Raw genomic sequence first — 18,912 nt, 5'->3', positions numbered from 1 at the left:
CCATTCTCTTTCTGAACACCTTCACGGACAGCAACTCCACCACCTCCCTGGGCAGTCCATTCCAATGGTCTATACCTCCCCCAGCACAACTTGAAACTGCATCCCCTCATTCTGTTGCTGGTTGCCTGCAAGAAGACATCAATCCTCACCTGGTATTAAGCAAGAAGTTGATTTTAAGATCTGTCAAAAATTATTAAAACACTGGACTGTTAAACAGAAGGTAAAAAAATATATACAGGATTTTATTGAGGAATTTACCAATTCCATTCAAACAGCCTTACCCCTAACTCTGCAGACAGAATGAGAATTTTTCCTTTAGCTGTAAGATCCTTATACAGTGCATCTATTTCTGCATGATACAGCTGGGTTCTTTCTTCTGTTGTCTGAGTTTCTACCGAAAATAGTATGTTCCCCACTCTATCAAGATGAAACAAAAAAGGGAGATTAGATTTTTTTTGAGCAGAACTTGATGCATAATCTAATATCCAGGGTAAGTTACAAATTACTACAGTTAAATACAACATCATAAAAAAAATTACTAACATTTTTCTTTAAGCAAGATATTGTGTCCATTATCCCCTTTTCATCAAAAATGGAATTAAAAATTATTAAATTAAAGAACTGTTTTGTCACATTTTAAGCTTGTCTGAGAGAATACAGAAAGACTGCTGTCAGAGTCAACCAGGTTGGAAGAGACCTCCAAGATCATCCAACCCAGCAACCAGCCCTGTCCAATCAACCAGACCACAGCACTAAGTGCCTTAGCCAGGCTTTGCTTGAACACCTCCAGGCGCAGCGACTCCACCACCTCCCTGGGCAGCCCATTCCAATGCCAATCACTCTCTCTGTCAAGAACTTCCTCCTAACATCCAGCCTAGACCTCCCCTGGCACAACTTGAGACTGTGTCCCCTTGCTCTATTGCTGGTTGACCGGGAGAAGAGACTGACTCCCACCTGGCTACATCCTCCCTTTGAGTAGCTGTAGACAGCAACAAGGTCACCCCTGAGCCTCCTCTTCTCCAGGCTAAGAGACATAGATGTTACCCATATTCCCTCTTTGTTAGGGAACATAACAGGAATCATAAGTCCTCAAATGAACAAAAGTGGTATTTACAAAGATACCACTAGTCAAAAACAACTTTATGAAAGTAGAAATGTCATTTGAGAAGATTAATTGCTAGTACTTCATCATCACTTAATGCAGCTGAATGCCTGAAAAAACAAACATACTTATCTCCTGTTATTGTAATTGTGAATCCATCATATTCTTTCCCTTGATCCTTGAGGCTGGGGACTTTTGTGTTCACAGTAAACCCATCCCTTGTTTTACTGTTAAACTGCTTTCAAAAGGCAAAAAAGAGAAAAAAGGAGAGAAATTAGCTTGAACAGGGACAGACTGCCTAGCTATTGTTTTGAAACACCCAGATTATATGGAACAGAAATGAAAATAGATGAAGTGAGAGCACAGGATGAAGAGTAACTGTCAACTACATTATTTAATATATACTTTATTACCTGCTGAACAGAATTGTATACTGACAGTCAATTTTATATAGCATACATGGAGTGGCACTGAATATGAAAAACAGCTGTACAAAGCAGTTTTGACTTGCACAGAATTTTCCCCAAGCTACGTGTGGAAAGCGACCTTGTGGTGCAACAATGTAAATGCAAAAGCAGAAGTCTGAGAGCCTGTCTTATGTTTACACTGAGAAACATTTGGATTAATCCAAGTGTGGATTCCAGAACACAGCTTGCTGCGACAACTTTTAAACTCTGGTCCAGTTTCAATTAACCTTTATCCTCACCAGAAGGAAAAATAGCATAAAGTTAATGTATCTTTGTAAAATTTTTAACCTAAGTGTAACACTGCAGTCAAATTGTTATATAAACCAGGCAAGACTGTATTTAATTAAAGCCAAAAGCCCAGCTTTTGACATACCACATCTTCCAGCTACCCCAGCAACCAAACTACATCCGTATTAACAGACATTCGTTTTACACAGGCACTATTAATGTCTATTATGCAATAGTGTTGAATGAATTACTCAGGCAATTATTTAAGATGGATTTTGTGATCCAGAATGTTTTGTTTAAAGAGAATCTGTGTTTATTTTAAAGAAACAAATCTGAAAGCCTCTAATGAAAGGCAGCATTCCACTTCAACATAACTCAGAATGGGACACAGGAGATTGAAACCATGGCAAAATGTACAGGTTTTGAAACTCAGAAAGAATATTTACTGCCACCTGAGACATTTGTGTCTATATATCTACATCATCCTCTTGGAGTAACATGTTATTTTTATCTCCACTAACAGCATCTTTTCTGGCCTGTAATTCAACAATAGCCATATTGGATGCTCTGCAAGGCCCTGTTTGCAATTTGTGTGTCAGTAGTGAACACTTAATTGTCTATCCACTACGGCATCTACCACCTCTTCAGCACAATAGAATCAGTCAGGGTTGGAAGGGACCACAAGGACAATCTAGTTCCAGCCCCCCTGCCATGCCCAGGGACACCCTACCCTAGAGCAGGCTGGCCACCTGCAGGTTTTCCCACTTTTCTGACTGTCTTCCAAAGGACAAAAATGTCAACCCAGACTTCATTTCAGATTAGCTACCAGTCACTAAGGACAGCTGTTCCCTCATTTCCCCCTGCCAGCCCCACGACGTGCTGAGCGACACCAATGAATCTAAGGTAAAAAGAGCTTCCATGTTCCTAATTTTTCAGGCACACACCTTTAATATTTTCTTTTATACTATACAGGCATCGTGGGAACCCATTACAGTGCATCTGACCACAAAGCCTCCCACAGCAGATAAAGCCAGCTTCAAAGAACTACATTCAACATTTTGTTTTCCTGTCATTTCATTACCACTTCACAGTTAGGCCAAGCGTTCAAACATACATCACACATCTGCATCTATCAAAGGGAGAGTCACACCCTACACATGCAGATTAGAAATAATCTGTTAGTGTTTGCAGTTATTAATTCCAGGTTCCAGAACTGGGGAATCTCCTAGAATTTATCATATTTTGAACACTTTATTTAATTTACCTTCATTATGGGAAGAAGATCTTCTACTTTATGTACCTTTTCCAAAGCTTCTCTAACTTCTAATAGTCCTTTTGGGTTATTAGCACTGGAAAAAAAGAAATATGGAATTACAATGGTTGAACACAAGTTCAACCTAATTAGTCATATAGGGCTTCAACCTAATGAGTCATAATGGGCTAAGTTACTGAAAGTTACTTCATTATTTCCTATCTGAAAATCAGTTTCTTCATATTTGGCCACACACTTTCCTCCTATTCAAAAAGCCATTTTCTCCTGTATTGGCTCAGTTCATTTTTTCAGCTTGAAGGAGCAACTTTAAGCTTCACATTTATCCTATTTGCTGTTGGCAATTAATGCCAGAAGATGGAAGAAAAATGAGAGTTAATTTTAGCAATGCTCTTCTCAAAACGCACGCATCTGTGTGACAAAATCTACTGAGCTACTGCTCTAATATTTATTTGTGATTGCACCCAGATTTTAATAACAGAATTATTTTTAAAGATCACAGCAGAGATTGCTCTAGTTTAAGGTCAAATGCTGCTGCCTCACTCTGAGCAAATATTCTCTCAATGGAGGATAGACTTCCCAACTATGACAGAACCTAGATACTTCCAGCAACTATCATAAATCCACTAAAATTTGAAGTTCTCAACGGATGTAAAGATTTGCTGTGATTTAATGTTTTGGCAGTTAAGTAGCATAATGAAATTGAAAACTGGAACTTGGTATTTAATAAATATTACTAAGAGAAAAACAATTACAGAGTTTAAAGCTAAACTAGTTTCTTCATTTTTAATGCTATGAGAATACTGTTGCCACAAAAAAGCCACAGGTGGGGAAGAAGTTCTACTCAAAAACCAATACAAACCAAACAGTCAAAAAACCAAAACCAAACAACAACAACACAACCACCAAAACCCCCAAACACACACAAAAACCCAAAGTTCAAAATAGATGCCAATAATTTTTAGATTACCTTTAGTCACATCTTCCATTAAAGATTCTAAAACTGCTTTCACTTTCAGGACAAATCCATCTATGTAAAAGGTACTAAACATTTTCTGGTCCTTTAAATCTATTTGTCACACACCAGTTGCAATTAAAGTTACCTTTCATATCTTCTTTTGTCCTCATTTCTATTTTTGATAAAAGTAATCTCAAGCTTCAGAGACACTACTTTATCATAGAATCAACCAGGTTGGAAGTGACCTCCAAGATCATCCAGTCCAACCTATCACCCAGCCCTGTGCAATCAACCAGACCATGGCACTAAGTGCCTCAGCCAGGCTTTTCTTCAACACCTCTGGGGATGGCGACTCCACCTCCCAGTGGACCAGTGCTGAGCACAGGGGAAGAATAACCTCCCTTGTCCTACTGGCCACACTGTTCTTGATCCAGGCCAGGATGCTATTGGCTCTTGGCCACCTGGGCACACTGCTGGCTCATCTTCAGCTACTATCTACCAGTACCCTCAGGTCCCTTTCTGCCTGGCTGCTCTCCAGCCACTCTGGCCACAACAACCCCAAGCAACGCTGCAGAGTGTAGAACCTTGCACTTGGTCTTGTTCAATCTCATCCCACTGGTCTCTGCCCACCCATCCAGCCTGGCAAGGTCCCTCTGCAGGGCTCTCCTACCCTCCAACAGATCAACACCTGCTCCTAGCTGGGTGTCATCTGCAAACTTACTGATGCTGGACTCAATCTCCTTGTTCAGATCATCAATAAAGATATTTCTGTCCTGTGCCTTTACAGCAAAGAATCCCACTGATTCTATTCTACCAGGAGGAAACCAAACACCTTTAATAAATCCTATTCTAGAAAGAATTGAGACCCGCTCATGCCAAAACTCTAAGTACAAATTCAACATCATTATTAGCTTCTGGGTACACTGTAATTCACAATGTTTTTTCCTATTAGTTTAACTTATTTTACATGTCAATGAATAAGATGTTGCATTTCCAATAGGAAATAAGACAAATGTAGACAACAAGGAAACCAGAACTTACTGGAATTAAGAAAGTATCTCTTGGATTTTATGAAATTAATATCATGAAAACTGCAAATCAGTATTAGCAGAGGAGCAAAGTGGGGGAAAAATAGAAACATATCAGTGATTTACCCATGATAAACAAGGATCCTGTCTTTGATGAAGTGAAGAATTTTCTCAAAATATTCCAGATACCTCATGTTGATTACCTGTCCCCTAAAAAAGAAAGAAAAAGTCTTTTTGAAGTATTGTTTTTCAACTCGACATTACAGGGCTAAAACACAAATATTTCTCATTAGCATTTGGCAGAATATTATCCACTGATGCTTTGTAAATTAAAGGAAAGCCCTAGGTTTGTCTCAGTTTTGAATACAGATGCCATAGGTTTGTCTCAATTTTGACTACAGATGCCATAGTGAACTTGCAAAAGCTCATGTATCATTAGTATTTGTGCTAGTTTGAGTCTAGCTAGAACGTTTTGGCAAGAAGAATTAGATTATAGGCTATGAAAAGGAAACAATGGTTTCCTTTTGAGCCTTCACTCATAGGCTTGCTGAGATGTATAAAAACAAAAACATAAATATTGATAACAGAGTTGCTCTCTGGCTCTGGCTGCATGCACTTCTCTCTCTCTCTCTTAACCTGCCATCTGTGTGACTAATCCGTCTGCTTCCTAACCTCCCTGGCCGATCCTCCAAACTCATGCTGAACGTAAGGCAAAGTCTGGGGTGAGGTAAAAGGGTGGGAAGAAGGTGGAAGGGTGGTTGGGAGCCCCTCCTGGGGACTCTGGCTTCTGGGAGGGCTGTTGTGTTTCTGTATCCCTTTTTAACTTGTCTATTTCTGCCTATAGCTGTATCTATTTGCAAATATCTGCTTGTATATTGTGCTAAGCTGCAAATATAAAGCTTCATTCTTCAATTTCCAAATTGGATGATTCTACTCTGGGTGATTTTCTTAAGCGTAAGAGGGGCGAGTAACACCCAAACCATCACAGTGTTGTTCTCTGATATACATTTAATGCATGTTTCCCCACTTTGTGTGCCTGTGTCCAGCAAATTTTATCTGAACATTACCAATTTGTACATGGATATAATATCAGTTGTTTACTCTTGTAGATATTACAGAGCTAGGAGAGAATTCTTAGTCTGCACACAGATTTACTCTGAGAAGCAACACTCTCCAGTTTACATATTTGCCAATATATTTACTGGTCTGGTCTGACAGCCCACATATATTTTTATTTATTCACTTAAAAGCCTCTACATGGAAGTGATTTTTTCTTTGACTCCCAACAGTTACAAGTAGTAATCATTAAACAAAAAACATCAAAAGGGGGGGGGGATTATTTTTCCCCTTGGACTACTAAGGAAAAAACTACACATTACAAATGTGGTAGAAACCTGCTAGGATTAGAACCACTCTGAGAGTAAAAATTTACATACCATTATTGTATTTGTAGGAGTCCTTCCTCTTCTCCCAGTCTACAAAACAAGATTTTATAAAGCAAGTGTTATTGCTCTCCGAGGAAGCAAAACCACTGTCAATCACAGGAAGGTGTATATACCTATCTGTTTCCACTCTCAGTGATTTTTGGTAGCTGAAGTCCCTGTTTGATACTAACTCAGCCTCTCAGTCAGTCTAGCCTCAGAATCATGGCAGACTCAGTCTTTAAAATCAGAATTAGAACATATACAGACACCCATATCTACACATAGGGAAGGGAGGTAGGGAAAGCAGAAGGATGAAGACAAACCTACAAAGATAATTTGCCCTTGTTGTACGTCCCATCATTTTCCATCTGTATTTAAAAAAGTGTCTGTACAACAGGCAGCATGTCAGGACAAGGAACTGCATCTTCCTTTAGTGGCATCTTGGCAAATACCTCCAAATCAGACCTAACATTCCATAAGACCATCCAGAAGCAGTAGCACCAAGAAAAGACTTCAGGTGGGTGGTCAGAAGTGCTTTGTGGTTTTTCCCCCCTAACTCTTTCTCCTTGTTTAAACAAGCACTCCCATCAAGAGGTCAAAAGTAGCAGTGTTCCAGAGAGTACTGTTGGTTTTTTATCAGAATATAAAATATATCATTAATGTTTAGCTGGTCTCAAATCCTTGTTTTGCCTGTGAAAATAACACAAGCTTTCAGAAACATCTTCTTTAATTTAAACTTGGCCATAAATTATCAAAGCTACCAGAAGGAGATAAGCCAAAGTAGCATTAGTCTGTAGACTCATGAAGTAGTGATATCTGATACACTTGCATTTTAAGAACGTTAAGATCTGGAAGTCTAACAAACATTGCAAAGTGCAATATGTTTCTTACACACTTTTTACTAAAGGTCCCCAAATTGACTCAAAACACACACACAAAAAAAAAAAAAAAAAAGGCAAAAGATTTTGTTTTCTGACACTCTCCAAACATTTTGCCAGTGTGGAAAGGAATCCTTAATTCAGCAGTCACTGAATGCTGGTGCCTTATTTGATAGGAATTACTGAACAACAATGGACTTTAAATGCAAAGAATTCCAAGTAAATACAAAGGTTATCTAATCCAAATACTCTGGCACACAGAAATTACTGAGGTACAATTTAGACCAAACAAAACCAGAGACAACTTGAGCTCAGCATGACTATATCTGTTGCAGATACTAAACTAACACCAAAGTGTTATTGTTACACTTCTGATTTGACTGAACAGCTGTTATCTTTGTATGTTTAATAAACCATGAAAGCTGCCACTTCTCTGGCTACAGAATTTACTGTTACATCTGTTTCATAGATAGCCATGCTATAGAAAAAAATTCAGCTTTAGTCATACAGGCTTAGCTATGAAAATAACTTCCAAATCATGAGCCAAGTATAAAGCAATGTATTAAGTCTTCCTTAAATAGTGAGAAGACCATAAAATGATCAGAGTTATCAACAAAAAGGTATGAGCCCTGTGGTTTCTACCTTCAATCACCAGCCATTTTACATTGGAGTAGTGCAAGAAGGAGATTACCCAAAACTATGTAACCCATTAAGAGTAAACTGCCATTTAGAAATTGTAATGGACTTGAACATGCTTCAAAAGTAAATAAACCCCCCACTGCCACTTAATATATTCATTTATTTTATCCCTCATCTCATATGAAATGATTGTGAGGGAATCCATAAGCAGACAGAAATCACTACAGAAGAGCTGAGTCTTGGAGAAGACTGAGGAGTGACCTCATTAATGTTTATAAATATGTGAAGGGCAAGTTTTGAGGGGACTGAGCCAGGCTCTTCTCATTGATGTCCAGTGACAGCACCAAGGGGCAGTGGGTGCAAGCTGGTGCATAGGAGATTCCACACAAACACAAGGGAATACTTTTTCACTGTGAGGGTGACAGAACACTGGGAGCAGGCTGCCCACAGAGGTTGTGGAGCCTCCTCCTCTGGAGACGTTCAAAACCCATCTGGACACATTCCTGTGTGACCTATTCTAGGGGATCTTGCCCTGGCATGGGAGTTGGTTTAGATGATCATTCAAAGTCCTTTCAAAACCCTAACATTCTGTGACTGCTTGTAGTGCAGAATGGGTTTCCAGGTACAGAAAGGATGAAATCACCATCTGGTACTAAACTATGATCGATCCTTAGGCAGCAGTAATTTGTTGATTCAAATTATTGTTCCTTCAAAAAAAAGTTCCAGATGAGTAATTTTCAGAGGAGCACTACCTGGGTGTCAAAAAAGCACCACCAAAATGGTGATGAGATACCCATAAGTCAAGGATGGACCAAACTCAAAGAGTCAGAATTAGATTCAGTGTGGGCCTACCATTCTGAATATTCATTAAGCTTATTTCAGATTTTATCACTAATTATAGCTGGAACAGTAAATCATGAGTTTTCGTAGCATTCTCTGTTGTGAGGAAAACAGGTATAGTATGTTGGCCAGTGAAAAACACAGCTGTGGGCACAGAGTTTCTGTACAGATCCTGGGACACAATACCTCAGATCAAATTGTTCAATGATATTTTCAGCATCATAATTGAGAGTTGTTACACAAATGCCCTTCTGCCAGCACAGCTCACCTAGAAATTAAGCTTCTACTCTGCCATGTAAAATGAAATCAAGAGATGGGAGCATGAAACCCATCCTTGTCTCAAAGTACAGATGGTTGTGGGGTTTGCTGCGTTGTACACGTGAAGAGAGAAATATAGCAACAGCAAAGATGGACAGAGCTTGGAATGCAAATGTGACATTTAACTTGGGGGAAGGCAGAGGCCTGAGCATAAGACTGTTCAAGAAAGCAGCATAGCCTGCAGTGCACCTACAGATCCAGACTGGGGCTTAACACTACGTTGTAACCACGTCCTGAAGTAAAGCAGAGGCTGATAGGATCTAATCCAGAGTGGAAAGAAGAGCATGGAAAAATTCTTATTAGCCTTTGTGTGTGAATGTTAGAAGAATACTGATTTTCACTGCCTGAAATATTTCTTGATGAAGCTTTGCTTCCTTTATGCCTTTTCCACACAACTTCTCAACAAAAGAAAGAAATAAAAGCAGAATGACAGATCAAAGATTCAACATTTCCTGCAAGGGAGGTGGAAAGAACAACAGAAAAAGAAAGGGAATTAAGATAAAACCTAACTACGTATTTACTTAAACACACTCTGCTCCTGTGATTGACAGTGATGTTGCCACACTGAGTCTTTCACACTTCTACCACGTGATGGGAAGAAGCACTATCATGGCTACAATACCGAGTCTTGCAGCATGGGAGAAGATGGAACGTACAACAGTGGTTGAATCTTGAAAATGTTACCTTGGTCTGCTTTGAATGCAACTATGTTTTTCCTCTCTATTTTAAATTGGTATTAAAGCTAATAGAGGAACATTGTTTCATTACTAAAACTTTAGATGCAAAAGATCCAAATATTCCACTAGAAAATAGAGAATAAATAAGTACAGAAGTACATTCAATGCTGTAAATTTGTTTCATGAACAGTTTTTAGGTTTTGGTATAATCCCTCAGTGTGTGTGGGAAGGCTACTTGGTAAAACTCTCATACCTGATTAAGTTAATGTGATTATTGAAACCTCTGCTGAGGCTTCGGGCAGGCATTTGGTCCAACCAAAGCACAGGTTGGTCAGGGTCAGCTATCCTGCAAAGACAAAGGATATTAATATCACCACAGGTTTCACTCCACATAATATTTTTTAACTGAACATTGTTCACACACAGAATAATTTCAGGCAAAAGCTAGAATTGAGAGAAAAAAAAAAAGAACTTTTAATTGAAATGCACGTACAAATTCCTTAAGGAAAAAAAACAACTCATAACATTTTATGCTGTAGGCATTTGAAAACAGTAGTTTTTGTTAACTTAAACTGCTGTGTACCCTATGGTCTGTCACAGCTTTGCTTCAGTGACAAAAATGCTATTCCCAAGTCTTAGCCTCTTTTCCAAAAAGAAGAAAAATGGATTATTTTTGGAAGGGTGCTCCCTGTACCAGTACCAACCTCCTGTATCAGAACACCTTTCAGTTACAGAGTAGCAGCAATCATTAATTTTATTCTCTGTGACTTCATCACTTTAGCTAAGTGAAGCATGCATCATTATCCTAGAATCAAGCAGGTTGGAAGAGACCTCCGAGATCATCCAGTCCAACCTATCACCCAGCCCTATCTCATCAACCAGACCATGGCACTAAGTGCCTCATTCTGTCTTTTCTTGAACACCATTACCACAACCAACACAAGGCTTGCTTTCTATCTCCTTTTACCATTACCTTCGCCACTTCACAGCAATATCAAACATATCTCTCCACTGCATCAGTCTGGTTTTGCCATTCATGCGAACTTTAGAGTTGGCCCACGTCCGCTGCACAGCTTGCATCACTTCTAGAGTGGCCAATCCCATTGCTTGGGGTGAGGGAGGAGGAGAGAGGGACAAACAACAACAGAAAAAAATCAGAGCCAAACATTTGGGTGTGTACAGAAAGGAAAACTGAAGCAGGAAGTGATGTATTTACAAAAACCTAACTGCTAACATAATAAAATCTGAGAGATCATGATCTCCAGTACCCAATTTGGTCAAGAAACTGCTGATATATTTTAACTTCAATTTTTTTATCTGATCTGAAAGAAAAGCGCATAAAACTAATTTGCAGGTAACAAAGGTACAGCTTTAAATTATCACCACATTGATTTTTCCTTCCCCCCACGAATTTACAGTACATTTTCAGCATACCTCTATGTATTCTTTTATTTGGAAGAAATCCTGGTGTCTCATACTGCATCATGGAACCCAGATGATCAGCTACACATATGAGTTCTTGCACATCAGGCTTGTAGCTTTCAAAATTCTGAAACAACACATCTCTTAAAGAGGAGAAAAACGTGCATCAGACATAGCTTGGCAATGAAAATGCTGAAAGTTGTAAAACACAATGTTTGTCTTATAGTCAGCATGATTTCTGTGACAAACACTCAAAAGCAATGTAAAGAGCACTTGTTCCTCCTCCTAACCCACTGAACATGCACTGTACGTTGCAGTTGCACTCAACATCTCAAATGAAACCTTAGTCTTACTCTATTCAGTAGTAGATCTTATACTGCCACACCTTTCAGACTTGCTCATAACAAGTGGCATCAAAAATAGTTCAACAGACAATACATTATCCTTCAGTGTTATGCTTGCCCTAAGGAACTTTAATACTACCGAAGAAAACAATGTGTAGGAGTGAGAAATCTTATCCCATAACTTGTCCCATAATTGTGTAAAAGCTTCTGGTGATAAAAAGATGAGTTTTATTTCATCCAGGCAAAAGGCCATGCATTTTTAGCTCTGATTTTTTTAATACACAGATACAGAAACACATATGTAGAAACTAGTTTACAGCATGAGAAACTGCTGTCTTTCCTTCATCCACGTTTTTGAAGCCTATTCAAATAAATCCTCTGCTTTGCTGATGGAAATCACTCTCCCTCCTAAAACACTGCTTATCTAAATTACTCCCAAGAATATTTTTTCCCAGTGAAAACCATCTGCCATTAAACTGAATGTATTAAGTTCTAAGAAATTACACATATAACAAAATAATAAACACACAAGAAGAAATTGTAATAAGGGTGCTACATAATGCTACACTGAACATTCCAAACTCATCAATTCCTTAATTCAAGACAAAAGAAAAACACAGCAGAACCACAGAATGTGAAACATTATGTGAATATTGTTGATTATATGAAGACAGAAACCAAGAAAATCATCCCAGATTTCATTCTTCCTCTTTTATGAGCTAAACCAACTCCAATCCCTATGATTTTGAAAAGGATTTCCACACTCAGTGGATTTCCACTTTCACATAGTATTAAACATTAATTAAAACATGCTCTAACAATGAGTTAGTATAGCATTTTAAAAAGTCAAACTGAAAAAAAGAAAGAGCCATATTTGGAGTAGATATAAAAATAAGTAACTTACTCACTTTATATGTGGCTGTAACCCTGGCTGTTCTTCATAATTTTCTATAAGAAAAGGAAGATTTTTTGCCCAGTGATCCTTAAAGTTTCCAGGAAGATCCACATCAATATTGTACTCTGTAAGAGGAGTATCCAAATGTGCGTGCAAGTACCTAGAATACTCTGGGGAAAAGAAATAAAATGAAATACTGTTTGCATAATCAGCCAACTTATGTAATTACTGACCAACAAAACCAGATTATGCTTGTCAGTTATCCAACATGACTTATTGAAGTCATTACTTTCAGATAATCTAATTTTGCCATTAGCTGGTTTCCAAGATAGAAATAAGTTTATTTCAACTAAGCACTAAAACACTCTTCAGCATTACACAGAGATGTGTATTTAATTTGTGGTCCTAGCTTAGCAGTACGAACAAAAAAGAATCAGTGCACAGATTTTAAACCAAATGTATACAACAGTCTTCAGGAGAACGTACAAAAGGCCATAACTGCAGGGCACTCTCAGGGTTCTTGGAAGAAAACCCAACTCTAACTTACCTCGGAGGTATTTAACCTTCAGATATTCTGGGCTGGCCTTCTGACCTGGTAGTGGATCATTTAACATAACTTTAGTCTGAGCTTTTATGCCTTCATAAAACTGTCCCATCGCAACATGGCTGAGACCTTTCATGTATTGGCATACTTCATTATATGGTTCTAGCTGTAGACATCTCTAGGAGATTAAAGAAACAAAGGACCCATTAATCAAGACAGAGAATAAGTATCTTTGAGTAAATTGACCTTCTTGGTCAGAAGCCTGTATGAAAAGATTTACTGATTATTAAGATCTGCTTTCATCACAATTTTCTTTCAAATGATGCTGAGCACTTAAATTGGTAGCAAGTGTAAGACAAAATATTTCCAGCTTCACTGAAGGGCAGGGGAGAAAAGAACCGCTAGTGCAAATATGCTTTTGGTCATACTTTAATTGCTATGAAAATAGAACACATTTCTCTAATGATACTAACACTATCGAAGTTTCAATGTTAGTTGAATGAAATTAGACAAAACATACCCCTGGCAATATTAGTAAGAAGTCATTTTTTGCTAGTTCAAGATATATATTGTGCTATTTCTTCCATCAATATCTTCACTTGTTGTTGCAGTAGTACACTTCATTCTGTTAGTCGATTATTTGTTACACATAAATCACATAGCAAATACTTTCATTTTTTCTAATGACATGCTCAGTTTTTTCAAGTGAGCAATTGTGTGTCTTTAGAAAAGCATTTCCATCTTAAAAGCTAAGATTCCTTTATCAATACACCAGTATCAATGAATCGTATAGAAGGTAACTACATAATGCACAGAAGGTGTTCACATGTATTCAGAAATGGATGCAATTGTTTCCTGGGTGGCAAATGGCTGGAGAGCAACCCTAAGGAAAAGGACCTGGGGGTCTGGGTTGATGAAAAGCTCAACATGAGCAGACAGTGTGCACGTGCAGCCTAGACAGCAACTGTGTCCTGGGCTGCATCAGAGTGTAGCCAGCAGGGCAAGGGAGGGGATTCTCCCACTTCACTATGCTCTTGTCAGACCCCACCTGGAGTACTGTGAACAGTTCTGGAGCCCCCAACACAAGAGGGACATGGAACCGTTGGAGTGAGTCCAGAGGAGGGCCATGAAGACAATCAGAGGAATGGAGAATCTCTGCTATGAGGACAGGCTACAAGAGTTGGGGCTTTTCAGTCTGGAGAAGACATATTCGAGAAGACCTTATAGTGGCCTTCCAGTATCTGAAGGGAACCTACAAGAAGGCTGGGGGGGGGACTATTTGCAAGGTTTTATAGTGACAGGACAAGGGGTAATGGGTTTAAATGAAGAGGGAAGATTTAGACTGGATAATAGAAGGAAGTTCTTTCCAGTGAGGGTGGTGAGACACTGGACTGGGTTGCCCAGGGAGGTTGTGGCTGCTTCCTCCATGGAGGTGTTTAAGGCCAGGTTGGATGAGGCCTCTCACCTCCCTCTAGTGGGAGGTGTCCCTGCCTGCAGTGAGGGGTTGGAGCTGAATGATCCTTGAAGTTCCTTCCAACCTAGACCATTCTATGTTTCTATGTGGACTAACACACACCTTTATTGTTCTGCCTAGAAAATCAGACCATTATTTAATGCCAGTGGAAGGAGACAAGATTTTATTTACCTACAGAACCATGCACATTTTCACAAGCTCAATGACCTGCAACATATACCAAGTTTTTCAAAATAAAGGAAATATCTGAAAAAATTACAGAGACATTGGAACTTTGTATGCTTATTATAAGCTTAAAATACAAAGAAGCCTACATTCCTTCATCTGTCACATGAAAAATCTGTAGATTTTAACTCAAACTAGAATATTAGCAAGAACACATCTATTAGTTAAAAAAAAAGATAAAACATTTCAATCAGAGCTTGGGTTTAGAAAGCCATAAAAAACAACTAGGAGAAGTATCTTAGTTTCAGAAAAACAACAATTAAAACAAGAGGGTTTTATATCATTCTAAGGCTTCAGGAAAAATAATTTCAGTTCAGATGCACATCAGGTTCTGAATTAAAAACATTGACATCTGTTCACCTTATTGCATTTGTTGAACACTAGTTCTTGTTAAAATATTTTGGTTTTACTTAGGGTCTGCTTACCTTAAAATTCTTCAGTGCTTCATCTAAGCTACCATGATGATAAAGCATCATTCCTTTGAGCTGTAGTGTCTGAACATGATTTTGATTTAGCAGCAAAGCCTTCTGGAAGCTCTCTGTAGCAGCGTCAAAGTTGCCAAGTTCTCTAAGTGATTCCATAAAGTGGGAAGCGAGTAATATAAAAGGTAACAGGAACAAATGAAATTGTTAAAAGCTGTTTGAACACATCCAGAGAGGATATAATTAAAGAAGAACACAGTACCAATGGGAAATTTCTTTAACAAAAGCAGTAATCCTGCAACTATACTTCAATGGTAATAACAGAACAGACGTACAGGTTTTCACTCCCAGAAGTGTGTGCTCTGAAATATAACCCTATAAGACCACAAATTTTCACAATCCTCAGTGGACATAAACCATAAAACCCCAGACCTATAGTATTTCTTCAGAAACTAGAAGAAACAATTTCCACAGAAAGAATCTTTGGAAAAAAATCCCAATTTGTGACAGGTCTTTTTAACTTCAAACTATGAACGTGTTTTAAAAGATACACTAACTACTTAAATGCTGAATAAGAAGAAAACATTTGGTGTTTGAAAGCTGAAACTAACTGAAAACACATCAACTCCAATTACTCCATCTGCAGGACAACTTTTAATATAAATATCACAGAGAAACTATAAAGAAAATATTAAAATAGAAGTTGTATGCAATTTTCCTTCAGTTTACCCAGTACACCAAATTTAAGACCACAAAAGTCTTTCCATGTCAAATTATATGAGATGGAATTAATTCAAATGAGCAATGTTAGAAAGAACAACCAAGATTTACTAAATACAGTTGCCAATTTTTTTTTTTTTGACAGAACAGTGATTAACCATAGCTTCAAATAAATGCACAAACATTCTTTTTTATAATGGAAATAGACAAATCTTAGTCTGATTTGTGTTTCTGTGTAACATAAGTTACAGCATTTTACCTAATCACTGTATTTCAATCAGGAATCACTAGGTAAAATGCTGTAACTCATGTTACACAGACAAATCAGACTAAGATTTGTCTATTTCCACTATAAAAAGGTATTCCTTAAAAGTCATATTTTAAGTATTGTATTCAAAACTTATCTCATGCACAAGAAAGCATGAACATAAAATATAAGATTTTAGAGCACAAGAATTTGTCAGCTGAAGTTAAATGACCTGGTGAAATGAGATTATTACTTCTGCCTGTTTTAAGACCTCAGTGTTCATGGTTATGGAATTTAAACTTATAGTTGGACATTAGTGTCCTCACTTACTAAATAATATTCTATTAAGTTCCTGACCTTCTCTGACTGCTAAGCACTCATAAAAGTCAACAATAATCATGGTCTGTACATAGATTGGGTTTGGTTTGGGTTTTTTGTTGTTGTGGGCTGGTTTGTTTGTTTTTAAAATAAATAAAGCAAAATCCTCCCACTATTTCTTTCCAAAAGATCAGAGAATTTTCAGAAGCAAGGGCCAGTGAGATGGAATAAAAGCCACAGATCTAAGCTAATTAGGAATACTCCAATTGAGTAAGTCTTCTGTTTTGTAAAACAACAATTCAGTGCATAATTAAATATTTTAAGGCTTGCTTTTTTCTCTCCTTCAAAACAAAACTTATTCAGATTAAGGTTTCTTGGGAACAGCTGATCACATGGAGAGGGAGTCTCACATATAAATACAAAATAAAAACGTTAAAGCATGTATTGGAAACGTAAGAAGGCAAATGGCTACTGTTGAGGCTAAATTGCTATTATTTATCAACTACTTACACACCAAAGAGTCACAGAAAAACTCAAGAGGAAAAGAGTAATTCTGCACTGAGCTCAGAATTTAGGTACTGTGGTAAAGAAGTCCAAGAGGATGGATTTAGGCTGGATGAGGCTGTGGCCAGCCTGATCACACCAGCAGTGTGTCCCGGCCCATGGCAGGGGAGTTTGAACTAAATGATCCTTGTGGTCCCTTCCAACCCTAACTGATTCTATGACTCTAAGGCTAAAAATAACTGTAAAAGATTGCCACTGTCTTCGGTGACTATTGCATGGTTTGTATGCCAAAGGATGCATAAAGCTTAAAGAAAGATCACACTATCATGTAATGCCTGCATATTAACTCTACTCAATTTAACCCTCATTACACAAAACTCATTTATGTTTCAGCAGCATCTATACTGTAGATCAGCACTCTGCAAACACACAGAAATGTAGAAGAGGAAATAAAAAGCTGAAGAGACAGAGCAGGTTATAAAAGTAACTACAATGGGAAGAGATATTCAGTTGCCGACTTAACGTTCTTGTCTTGTTATATACAAGCTGTATCTACTCTTCTCCTTAAAAATTATCTGCAGACCAGCTTTACAGCAGTGCATTTTATTCAACTACAAATTAGATTTGATCTTTATCTTTATATTATTGAAAAAGTGACTAGTAATCTTCCTAGAGATTGCTTTTTGAAATTATTAGAAATTTGATAGGAAGGAAAGTACACATTTACATTAAAAATACCTGTACAGGGTTAAGCCTCCTGAGGGAGTGATCTTGAACCTGACCCCAGGTGGTCTTGACCCCTTCCCGGGTGTGGGTCTGAACATTATCAGGTGTGGTGGTTAGCCCACTCCCCCTTCCTGTCTAAGATCCATAAAAACAGGGGTGTTTGTTCTCTCTCTCCCTGCCTCTGTTTGTTCTCTCTCTCCCTGCCTCTCCTGCTTGCCAGCAATTAACTACCATCCTATTTCCTGCTGCTCTGTTTCACCACGTGGCTATCACCCAAAAGGTGGATAAAACCCATTTGCCATCAAATCTGGTTGTATATTTATGTATTTTGTATCTTGTTTCCCCTTTCCTATATCTTTGTAACCTCCCTACCTCATATACCTTTGTATTTATTGTTAAACTCCTCTTCTTTTAACTTCCAAATCGCAGTGAGATTACTTATTTGGGTGCGCTTACCTCTCCTCTCTCTCCATCTAATTCTTTTTCTTTTAGGAAAGAAGGGGGAAGAGGGAAAGGCATCCTATAAATTGTTATTGGTTCTATCAACTATACTTGAGTCTCTGGGAAATTTATATTAGAACTGAGACAATACCTCAAACAGGAAATTAGCTAAATCCTCAGACATGTAAATCTCCTTGGCAAGAGATTGATAGATATAAGGGTCCACTTGTTGTATGCAATGAGTTTTTCATATATTTAAGTAGCATAATAGTCTCAGATGGCAGCTAATGCCCATACTAATCAACAGTTTGTATTAAACATTTCCACTACTTAAAAATCACTCAGCATACCTAAAACACGTCTAACTGAAAACTGCCATTTACTTCATCTTTGAGTTTAGCAGGCTCAAAGAGCTACTGGAGACTGCATTCAAAAAAAAAACAAAGCCAATCTAGAAATGATGTATATTGAACATATCCAAATTTACAATTCTGCAGTTCTGTAACAAACATGCAAAAATTAGATTACAATTTAAAGAACACCATCAGATAGAAAACTGATTTTTAAAACTATTTCTGAATGTAATTACCTGTAGGCTTGCCCTAGACTTTTATAAGCATCTATGAAGTCTGCTTTCTGTTTCAGAGCTTCTTTGAATGATTCAATGGCTTCCTACAGAAAAACAACAGAAGAATTTGTCACTGATTGTAGTCATTTAATTTTAGTATCCTCAGTATTTGCTAGCCATGGATTTGCAGTTACTCATCAAAACATTTGGAAGAAACAAAAGAAGGTGTAAAT

At 37.9% G+C, this 18,912-nt stretch overlaps 1 protein-coding gene across 2 annotated transcripts in view; it reads right to left on the bottom strand.

The window, feature by feature from the left end:
- TTC13 (tetratricopeptide repeat domain 13) overlaps positions 1-18,912 on the bottom strand; it is a 41,914-nt gene that overhangs the window by 7,456 nt on the left and 15,546 nt on the right. The window contains exons 9-19 of one of the 2 annotated variants that reach the window (XM_064158496.1): positions 18,701-18,783; positions 15,159-15,300; positions 13,038-13,212; positions 12,504-12,660; positions 11,264-11,394; positions 10,803-10,935; positions 10,083-10,175; positions 5,180-5,263; positions 3,062-3,146; positions 1,231-1,340; positions 282-417 (exon numbers count right to left, since the gene is read on the bottom strand). In XM_064158496.1, the coding sequence (XP_064014566.1) occupies positions 282-417; positions 1,231-1,340; positions 3,062-3,146; positions 5,180-5,263; positions 10,083-10,175; positions 10,803-10,935; positions 11,264-11,394; positions 12,504-12,660; positions 13,038-13,212; positions 15,159-15,300; positions 18,701-18,783 (1,329 nt within the window). The remainder of the gene's footprint in view (positions 1-281; positions 418-1,230; positions 1,341-3,061; positions 3,147-5,179; positions 5,264-10,082; positions 10,176-10,802; positions 10,936-11,263; positions 11,395-12,503; positions 12,661-13,037; positions 13,213-15,158; positions 15,301-18,700; positions 18,784-18,912) is intronic. The other variant, XM_064158497.1, reaches the window with a different exon arrangement.

Source organism: Pogoniulus pusillus, chromosome 18, assembly GCF_015220805.1.
Source record: "Pogoniulus pusillus isolate bPogPus1 chromosome 18, bPogPus1.pri, whole genome shotgun sequence".
NCBI lineage: Eukaryota > Metazoa > Chordata > Aves > Piciformes > Lybiidae > Pogoniulus > Pogoniulus pusillus.
Note: the sequence above shows the minus strand (reverse complement) of the source record. Positions and strands in the feature narration are given on the sequence as shown.